General features: G+C 54.2%; 1 protein-coding gene across 7 annotated transcripts in view; it reads right to left on the bottom strand.

Annotated features, from left to right (window-relative positions):
* Nucleotides 1-6,107: 6,107 nt before the first annotated feature.
* ERG (ETS transcription factor ERG) overlaps nucleotides 6,108-9,678 on the bottom strand; it is a 289,111-nt gene continuing 285,540 nt past the window's right edge. For all 7 annotated transcript variants that reach the window (XM_051833641.2, XM_070071815.1, XM_017350791.3 and 4 more), the window contains one exon: nucleotides 6,108-8,028. In XM_051833641.2, the coding sequence (XP_051689601.1) occupies nucleotides 7,508-8,028 (521 nt within the window). In that variant the 3' untranslated portion in view covers nucleotides 6,108-7,507. The remainder of the gene's footprint in view (nucleotides 8,029-9,678) is intronic.

Genomic DNA, 9,678 nt, shown 5'->3' with positions numbered 1-9,678 from the left:
GCTATGGCCTGGGAAAGCAGTGGAAGATGGCCAAGTCCTTGGCCCCCGCACCCGAGTGGGAGACCCGGAAGAGGCTCCTGGCTCCTGGCTGCGGATTAGCCAGCTCCAGCTATTGCAGCTAACTGGGGAGTGAACCAGCAGGTGGAAGACCTCTCTCTATCTGCCTCTCCTTCTCTCCATGTAACTCTGACTTTCAAATAAATAAATAAATATTTAAAAAAATTTTTGCCCCTAAATAAATTTGTCTTTTAATTCCATTTTCCATGACTTTTTGAACCATCTTGTAGAGATTTGGGACTCAGAACGGGATCAAGCATTAGTTCCACCTCTTACCTCGGGTGAGCTGGGGAACTGTGGAATCAATTTAAGATTTTTAGATTTCTTTTTCGAAAGACACAGTGACAGAGAGAGACAGAGATGGAGGTGGGGAGAGAGAAAGAGAAAGAGAGATGGATCTTCCATCTTTGGTTCTCTCCTCAGATGGCTGCAATGGCCCGGCCCAGGCCAGACCAAAGCCAAGATCCAGGAGTTTCTTCTAAGTCTCCCACATGGGTGTAGGAGCCCAAGTACTTGGGCCATCCCCTGCTGCTTTTCCAGGCCATTGGCAGGGAGCTGGGTCGGAAGTGGAGCAGCTGGGACTGGAACCAGCACCCATATGGGAAGCCAGTGCTGCAGGCAGTGGCTTAACCTGCTGCCCCCCCAACCCAGTTTTTGGAATGAATGTATTTTTGGAGGCAGTAAGAAGCAGAATGAGATGTGCAGGGTGTGACCCAGGCATAGCTCACTCCTTGCAGCCCAACCCCCACATCACTGCTCTCATCTCTAAAACCCAGGAGTGTCTTTCACATGTGCCGCTGCTCGGCCCACCCCACAGGTGTTTGGGAAGTGGATGGAGGTCCATTTTTAAAAAGCATTTATTTTATTTATTTGAAAGGTAGAGTCACCCAGAGAGAGAGCTGAAGAAACCAAAAGAGAGGTCTTTCATCCGCTGGTTCACTCCCCACATGGTCACAATGACCAGGGCTGGGCCAGGCCAAAGCCAGGAGCCAAGAGCTTCATCCAGGTCTCCCACACAGGTACAGGAGCCCAAGCACTTGGGCCATTCTCTGCTGCTTTTCCCAGGCACTTTAGCAGGGAGCTGGATTGGAAGTGGAGTGGCCGAGATTCGAACCGACACCTATACGGGATGCTGGCGTCACCAGTGGTTTTCCCCACTACACCACAGCACCAGCCCCTTGGATGGTGGTCTTGTTATCTTTACCTTTCTGATCTAGCCCTTCGCAAACCTGTTCTTCAGGCTCCTGAATTTGTCACAGAACTTGCTGTCAGTCCCCTCAAACTCATAGTATGTGTGGTTGTCCTCAGGGTGGCTTCTGTACCCTGCGACCAGTCCAGTATGAAAGCAAAGTCAAGGGCAGGGGCCTGACCCTGACACTTCCTTACAGGTGGGCACCGATTTTTTTAAGTTAATACTCCTTAGCCACGGCCATGCAGCCATTCTTCCTTTCTTCTTTTTTTAAAGATTTATTTATTTATATGAAAGGCAGAGGTACAGAGCTGCAGAGGCAGAGAGAGAGAGAGGTCTTCCATCCACTGGTTCACTCCCCAAATGGCTGCAATGGCTGGAGCTGGGTCCGTCAGAAGCCAGGGGCCAGGAGATTCCTCCAGGTCTCCCACACAGGTGCAGGGGCCCAAGGATCTGGGCCGTCTTCTACTGCTTTCTCAGGTTATAGCAGAGAGCTGGATCAGAAGTGGAGCAGCCGGGACTTGAACTGGTGCCCATATGGGATGCCAGCACTGCAGCCAGCTTTACCCGCTGCACCACAGCACTGGCCCCATGCAGCCATTCTTGACCTTGTAAAAATCTCTGACCTGTTTAGCAAAGCCATGTCAGCAAGAAATCCTGGCTTCCGCGTTCAGTGTTGCTTCTCCTCGGGAGTGAGCCACACGGCTCTGCACCATGGAATGTCCGTAGCTTTCTTTCCAAGAGTCCCTACCTAGGTCACACTTCCTGCCCAAGGGTACAAGTCACACTGCCCAGCACAAATCACAATGGAAGACTGCGGGCTACGGCTCGCTTCAAGAGAATAATAGCTTGTAAAAGATTTCCAAGAAAACGAAGACATTTTATAGCCCAACGAGTTTAAAATTGCAGGCATGAGTTGGAAAAGTTTGCCAAGTTGTGTCTGTTCACTGAGCTGCTTTGTTTTCACTAAGAATCATGAAGCAGAGTAAATAAACATCGGATTCACCATTGCTGACGTAAGCAACTTCAGGTCCCTCAAGCGAATGCCAGCAGGTTTGCCCCAAGGCGCCCTGCTGCCCCCTGGGAGAGAGCAAAGAGGCAGGTTCTGGTGACTGGAGGGTCCAAACACCACGGCCCCGGTATCCCGGGGAACACGGTCAGGGGGAGGGGAGAAAGGGAGCCGGCGCGTGCACGTGGGCCAGGCACCTGCTCTCTCCATAGCTTGCTCTGCAAGCCCAGCATCAAGTCCTTTCCAAGGGCAGAGACCCCATGGACTAGACACCACCCACCAAGCCCCGCCTCTTAAAGGCCCCACCACCTCCTATCACTGCCGCCAGCACAGGAATCTACGTCGGGGACACACTCGAATCACAGCCCACGGCATGGCGGGCCGGATTTGGAGATGGTCCCCGACGCCCCCGCCCTGGGGGTGTGCAGGTCATCTGTCCCCTGCTCCAGTTATAGTCCACGGCAACAGGAAATCTGCAGAGGGGGCTGGTGCTGTGGCGTAGTGGGCCAAGCCTCTGCCTGTGGCGCCTGCATCCCGTATGGGCGCTGGTTCGTGTCCTGGCTGCTCCACTTCTGATCCAGCTCTCCGCTGTGGCCTGGGAAAGCAGTGGAAGATGCCCAAGTTCTTCAGCCCCTGCACCAGCATGGGAGACCTGGAGGAACCTCCTGGCTCCTGGCTTCTTGTCGGCTCAGCTCTGGCCATTGTGGTCATTCGGGGAATGAACCAGAGGTTGGAGGACCTCTCTCTCTCTCTCTCTCTCTCTCTCTCTCTCTCTCTTCCTCTCTGTCATCAACTATACCTCTCAAATAAATAAATCTTTTTTTAAGATATTTTTTATTTATTTATTTGACAAGTAGAGTTACAGAGAGTGAGGGAGAGAGAGTTCTTCCTTCCGTTGGTTCACCCCCCCAAATGACCGCTACAGCTGGCGCCGTGCCGATCCAAAGCCAGGAGCCAGGTGCCTCTTCCTGGTCTCCCGTGCAGGTGCAGGGACCAAGCACTTGGGCCATCCTCCACTGCCTTCCCAGGCCACAGCAGAGAGCTGGAGTGGAAGAGAAGCAACCGGGACCAGAACACAGCGCCCATATGGGATGCCAGCGCCGCAGGTGGAGGATTAGCCAAGTGAGCCATGGCACTGGCCCCTGAAATAAATAAATCTTAAAAAAAAAAAAAAAAAGGCAAACATTCTGGGTGAGCCTGGCCTACTAATCAGGTGATTCTTTAAAAGCGGTCATAGAGACTGAATGGGAGAGGTTTCCCGTCTGGCTTGAAGGCATTAACCACCTTGCTGTGGAAGGACAGGACCCTGGGTCTCCCACAACCGGTAGTGAAGCAGGGCCTCAGTCTACAATCGCAAAGAACTCAGCTCTAGAGACAACCCAGGGCAAGAGCCCCCCGGGACCCCTCGGAGGGCCGGCCAGTGCCTGTGCGGGAGCGGCGGGACGGTGCGCGCCCCTTTAGGCTGCTCAGTGTGGTGTAATCGGGTGCACAGCCTAAACAGCCGGATTCACTGGGGAGTCGTTGCCGGTGGGAGGAGCTTCCGAAAGGGTGCACCGGCTAGGGCGACTCTCTGGGGGGCGAAACGCTTTCCCTGACGTCCGTAGGATAAACGCTGAGTTGTGCCGAACCACGCATGCGTGGCCACAGGTCTTCCTGTCTTCCGTGGCTGTGGAGCTCAGACGTCAGGGGCAGGACCCCCTGGAAGGATTGAGAGTGATGTCTGGGGGCTGGCGCTGTGGCATAGAAGGCAAATCTGCCACCTGCTACACCGTTATCCCAAATGGGTGCTGGTTCGAATCCCGGCTGCTCCACTTCCGGTCCTGCTCCCTGCTAATGTCCTGGGGAAGCAGTGGAAGATGGTTCAAGTCCTTGGGTCCCTGCCACCCATGTCGGAGACCCAGAAGAAGCTCCTGGCTTCGGCCTGGCTTAGCTCCAGTCATATGGAGAGTGAACCAACATTTTTTTTTAATGGCTAAAGTTTGGGCTGCAACCCGGGACTTCTGATTCTATGGGCTGGGGCGCCGTCTGATAACGTGAAGAGAAGACGGAGCTGGAGGTGCCCAGTCACCCAGGGTGCTTCTGGTGATCAATCACTCACCTCCTTTTAGGCATAGTAAGGAGAAACTAATTAAACCAGGTTTCAAATTCCACTGTCTCTTTCCACAGGTGAAGGGTCACTTTGGAGGGACTGAATGGCCCCCCGTTTCCATTTGCTGCCCGCGTCACAGCTGGCCAGCACCAGCGTTCCATGCTATACCTGCCACTTAAGGGCAACTCCTCGGTGGGGGAGGGGCTGCTCCCCGGGTGACAGGTGCTACACCTGCATCGAGCAGAGGGCCAGGGCCAGCCCGCCGTGTCAGCCGGACACATCACGTCCTCGTGACAACCTCAGAGTTCTAACAGGGGCATCGACTGGAACACAAATGAAGCCTGAGATTTGGGGATTTCACCAAGTACAAAGCCCCAAGCCCCAAAGACCAAGGCAAGAGGGGAAGACAAATCTCTCGCCCGCAGAGCGAGATCCTGTGGCGATGGTGAGCACGCACCAGGCCAGGAGCTGGGCGAGGCAGCGAGGGGGCGGCAACCATACGCCTGACCTGGGCGGGGCTTCAGAGCGACATTCCCGTGGGAGCAGACCAGCGTGTAAGGAATGACTCCTTTGGAGAACTTGGGATTATGCCATTATACTCACGCTGGCCACGAGACCTGCGGACACCCTGCCTGGGCTGGGGGTGGGGCTGAGGAAGCCAGCTGGAAACACCTGCTCACCTAAACATGACCGTTGCAATTCCCTTCTTTATTATGCTTTCGCTCGTGATCCAACCTGGAAGACAGAGCCGGCTCCCTGAGTGCATCTGCACCATTTACATGGAGACTGCAGGCGTGCCCGGCCTTTGCATCCCCAGAGAAAAACGACCCAGCCTTCCCAGGAGAAAACTTGGGCTCACCCGGCGGCCAGCTTTGGGGATTCTATGGATTGTTTCTGAGGAGCTGGCCTTTCCCAGGCTGCGGAAGGATGATGGACGGTTGGGGCTCCTTTTAATGCAAGCAGCAACAGGCCCCTGAAGCTATGGAAATTGTATCCCATGGACCCTAAAGGTCATTGCCGACACAGCCACAGCACAGAGGCTTGGCAACGCCATTTAATCAAGTGAAAGGATGACAAAGCGCAAAACGAAGCCGCCAAGCGGAGACAAAAGGGGCCGGATCAGAAAGGGATTCAGGCTAGGACACGGCTCAGGCTCGCTCGTTACACCTCGCACACCACCTTCACCTTGGCTGAGGTGGGCAGCATTCGTGAGACAAAGGACAGGGAAGTCCAGGGGGACCGACTTTCCACCATAGTGAGTGGGCGCAAGGGAGAAGCGGGAACGCAAGGCTCGGGGCTGGAGGATTCCCACCCTCAGGGATCAGATTATTCTGCCCGGGAAGATGGGAGCCACAGTCTCGCTGGGGAGGTGCCCTGGCAGAGACACCAGGTGAGAAATGCAGAAGCTGCCCCTGGCTTCTTTAGAGGGAAAAGCGCAGCTGTCCTGAGGCTTAAGAGCAACACCTGCTGGGCGGTGCTGGCAGGGTGACTGGTGAGTGCCGGAATTTCTCGGCGATGCTGGGCGTGAACAAGGAGGCTCCCACACGAAACCTTAGGTCCTTCTGTCCCACAAGGGTCTAGGATCAGAGTGAGTGAGAAGGGCTGCAGAGGCTGGACCTGTTTGGATGTCCAGCACCTAAGTGTTTGGCTGTCACTCAGACAAGTTCCCAAAGCGAGATTAGAACCCAACCCCCATCACACTCAACCCAGGTTTCTACTGCCCAACCTGAGCTGCCAGACAGGTGCAAATGCAGACTCCAGTGTCAATCTGATGTGCCGTGCTAGGCCAAGCTTATTTTATTACATACATTCTGCATCCTAAGAACGAATAACTTCATATTGTAAACACTAAGCAATACAGAGTTAAAATTCAAGGCCACGTTATATCATTGATTGTCTCTTTTGTCCTGTGTCTTTGGTTGGCCGAGATCAACTCGTAGTGTATAAATGCATAAGTTATATAATTATTATATAAAAAGGAAAAAAACATTGACTTGTATACTTCATTCTGACAAACGCACAGCGTTCGTGACTCGGAAGGGAACCCTGGGGCCCGACTGCCCAGTGTGGCTGGGGCCCGACTGCCCAGTGTGCCCACAGGGGTTCTGACTGTGGTAGTTGCCAGGTCATCTCCTGCCTGGCCCGTGGAAGGCAAAGCCCTCACGTCATGATGAGGTCCTGAATGTTTGTGTGTTTTTTTTTTTTTAAATATCAGACAATTCCAGTTAAAAATTTTCTTTTGACAAAGAAAAGAGATGCATGGTTTGGGTTCTGAACTCTCCTACCCCTCAGCCTCCATCACACCGTGGCTTTTTGCACTAACACTGGGTTTGGTATAACACTGACCACTGGAAACCGCAGGGCTCCCCCCCACCAATCCTCCACAGTCCCACGTGTCCTCAGCCCAGCCCCCATACGGGAGGAATGTCTTCCCCAGCCCCTGCCTCCTCCTCCGCTGCCTTCTCCTCTCTCCACCCCCAACCCTCTGTCTACAGCCCACACGCCCTCTCTGAACACATCCCTAGTCCCACCTCTTCGCCCGTGGTTCCTGTATTACTATAAAGAAGCTGGAAGCTTCAGATCATCTTCACAGTTTGAGAGAGCCGAGAACTCTCCATCCAATGGGATGAATCTAGTTTCAACCCAAAGAGCAAACACCAATGGGTTCCAACGGGTCTACGGATGGACCGCAGTGTCTGTCTGTCTGTCTCTCTTTTGTGTTTTGTTTATGATATGTTTCTAGTTTTAAATACAGGTAGTTTCCCTTAAAATGGCATTATAAATGGTGTGTTAGGTCAAAACTGTGTTATGTCTATTGCTTGAGTTCAATCCCAGTTTGCATTAGTAGGATCCCAAATTCCACCCCAGAGCGTGCACGCGTCCCGAGAACCCCCTCCTTTGGCACTTTGCACGCTTCCACCTACAACGGCTTCCACAAGCTGTTTCACAGATTATAGTGTCCACGTCCACGGCATTTTAGCATCCTCTTCACTTCGGAATGCACTCCCACTAAGAGTCCTTACACCTCTCCCCCGGCTTCCTCCCCTGGTCCCAGCCAAACTTCCTCATTGTTCTCCAGGCACTTCTGTTCTGCATTCTCCAATAGAGTCTGTGGCAATGGATTGGGGACTGTACGTTGTCGGGAAAGGCCTCGGTCAGGTCTCTAGTAGTAGGTGCCCAGGTGAGAAGGCATGTGACCGGCCGGAAGCCTAGTGTTAGGGTATATCCCCCCAGTGGGTGAATTCCAGTATGGGTTTGGGGCGGCAAAAAAACTGGATGACGTCACAGGGAGGGTGGGAGGGTGGGGAGCCACAAAGTTCATCTTCTGGGGGTGGGCGTGGTAGGAGCCCATGTACGGGAGGTCCGACGGGTACTTGTACAGAGACGACTCCGGGGGGTGGGGCTGCAGGGCCTGGGCGATGCCGTGGAAGTCAAACTTGTAGGCGTAGCGCTTCCCGTGCACCTTGGTCATGATGTTCTTGTCGTAGTAGTAACGGAGGGCTCGGCTGAGCTTGTCATAGTTCATGTTGGGTTTGCTCTTCCGCTCGCCCCAGCGCCGCGCCACCTCGTCGGGATCCGTCATCTTGAACTCCCCGTTGGTGCCTTCCCAGGTGATGCAGTTGGAGTTGGAGCTGTCGGACAGGAGCTCCAGGAGGAACTGCCAGAGCTGGATCTGCCCGCTCCCTGGGGAGGAGAGAGAGGACGCCGGTGAGAGCAGGGTCTGCAGCCAAGCCAGCCTCGCCCAGGAGAAAGGCAAGGGCTCCCGGGACGTGGCCTGGCTTCCCTTCACCCAGCCCGCCTGCCTGGCCCTCAGCTGCTACTCACGGTCCAAGGCCTCTCTCTGCTCCAGAGAGCTGTCCCTAGCCGGACAGGGGCTGCCTCACCCGAGTATCCCATGGTCAGCGAGACTGGTGCAGGAAACCATGGGCTGACGCTCTGTATACCCCCACGGCAGGCTGGAGCAGCCACCCAGCATCATGTAGACCTCATGGGAGCCGGTACTGTGGCACATCAGGTAACACTGCAGCCTGTGTCACCCACATCCCATATCAGAGCCCAGCTTTGAGTCCTGGCTGCTCCACTTCACACCCAACTCCCCGCTAGTGCACCTGGGAAGGTAGCAGACGGTGACCCACGTGCCTGGGTTCCTGCCACCTCCATGGGAGACCCAGATAGAGTTCCAGACTCTTGGCTTTGGTCCGGTCCAGCCCTTGGGCATGAACCAGCAGATGGTTCTCTGCCTCTCCCTCTCTCTGTCACTCTGCCTTGCAAATAAGTAATTTTTTTTCTCTAAGTACAACCTCATGGCGGTGTCCCTTGCCCTATCCTGCCTCCTGGCCTCCTTTTGCCCGAGTGAGTCAGCTACGCAGGTGTCTGAGCCCCAGCTCTGCCTCTAGGAAATGTGATATAAGACAATGGTCTGTCCTTGGGGACCCAGACACAACTCCCAGCTCCACGTTCTCCCTGGAACGCAGAGAATGCACTTGGACAAAGCACATTTGGCTCAGTTCCATCCTTTGCTGACTTCCCAGGTCAACCCAGTGTTCTGGGGATGGAAGAGCTACTTTTTCCTATTTTGCAAAGCAGAAAAATGCCATTATGTGGATGGCAATAATGACTTAATCCCATTTACATTGGCAAGGTCAAGAAAAATAATAGAAGTGAGGCTAGGAAATGAACTTCTAAATGTTTATGGAAAAAAGCAGAGGATGGAAGCACACACCGGGATTCCGACCATAACACTGTGCTGGTGTCAGGACACTATGCCGCGAAAACGTTTCCTAACACAGCATCAACGCCCTCCAAGTGGGGAAGCAGAGAGGAGAAAGCTGGCTCTGTCTCAAACCAGGGCTACCAATGGCAGCACCCGGGCAAATGAGCCCCATGGAAAGCACGCGTGTCCCACAGGGCCAATCCTGCAGAGCTGACTTCCCCAAAGGAAAGCTAGAAGGGGCGTGGCTCAGGGAGCCGAGGCCGGCTGGGACTGGGGCAGGGAGGATGTCTCCGGGGGGTGTGCACGGAGTGTTCTGGATCCCACTCAGAGCACACGGACAGGGCTTGGAGGGCTCATTGCATTCACAGAAAATTCCAGGCCCGTCACTCTGGCCACCCTGTTTCAGTACCTGCAGATGATGTATGGCTCCCTGAAGGAGAGAAATGTAGGCAAGGAGCCCTCAGGAAGTTCACGGAACATGAGAGGAAAAGATGAGTTTATTCTGCTGGGAAAAGATTCTGGAATTCATGCATAGGAGAGGGTCTGCGAAAAGTTCATGAAAGACGCATAGCATGAATAAATATCGCTGGTCGAAGGCCGGCGCCGCGGCTCACTAGGCT

The sequence above is a fragment of the Oryctolagus cuniculus genome, chromosome 4 (assembly GCF_964237555.1).
Source record: "Oryctolagus cuniculus chromosome 4, mOryCun1.1, whole genome shotgun sequence".
Classification (NCBI taxonomy): Eukaryota; Metazoa; Chordata; class Mammalia; order Lagomorpha; family Leporidae; genus Oryctolagus; species Oryctolagus cuniculus.
This window is presented reverse-complemented; position numbering and strand designations above follow the sequence as displayed.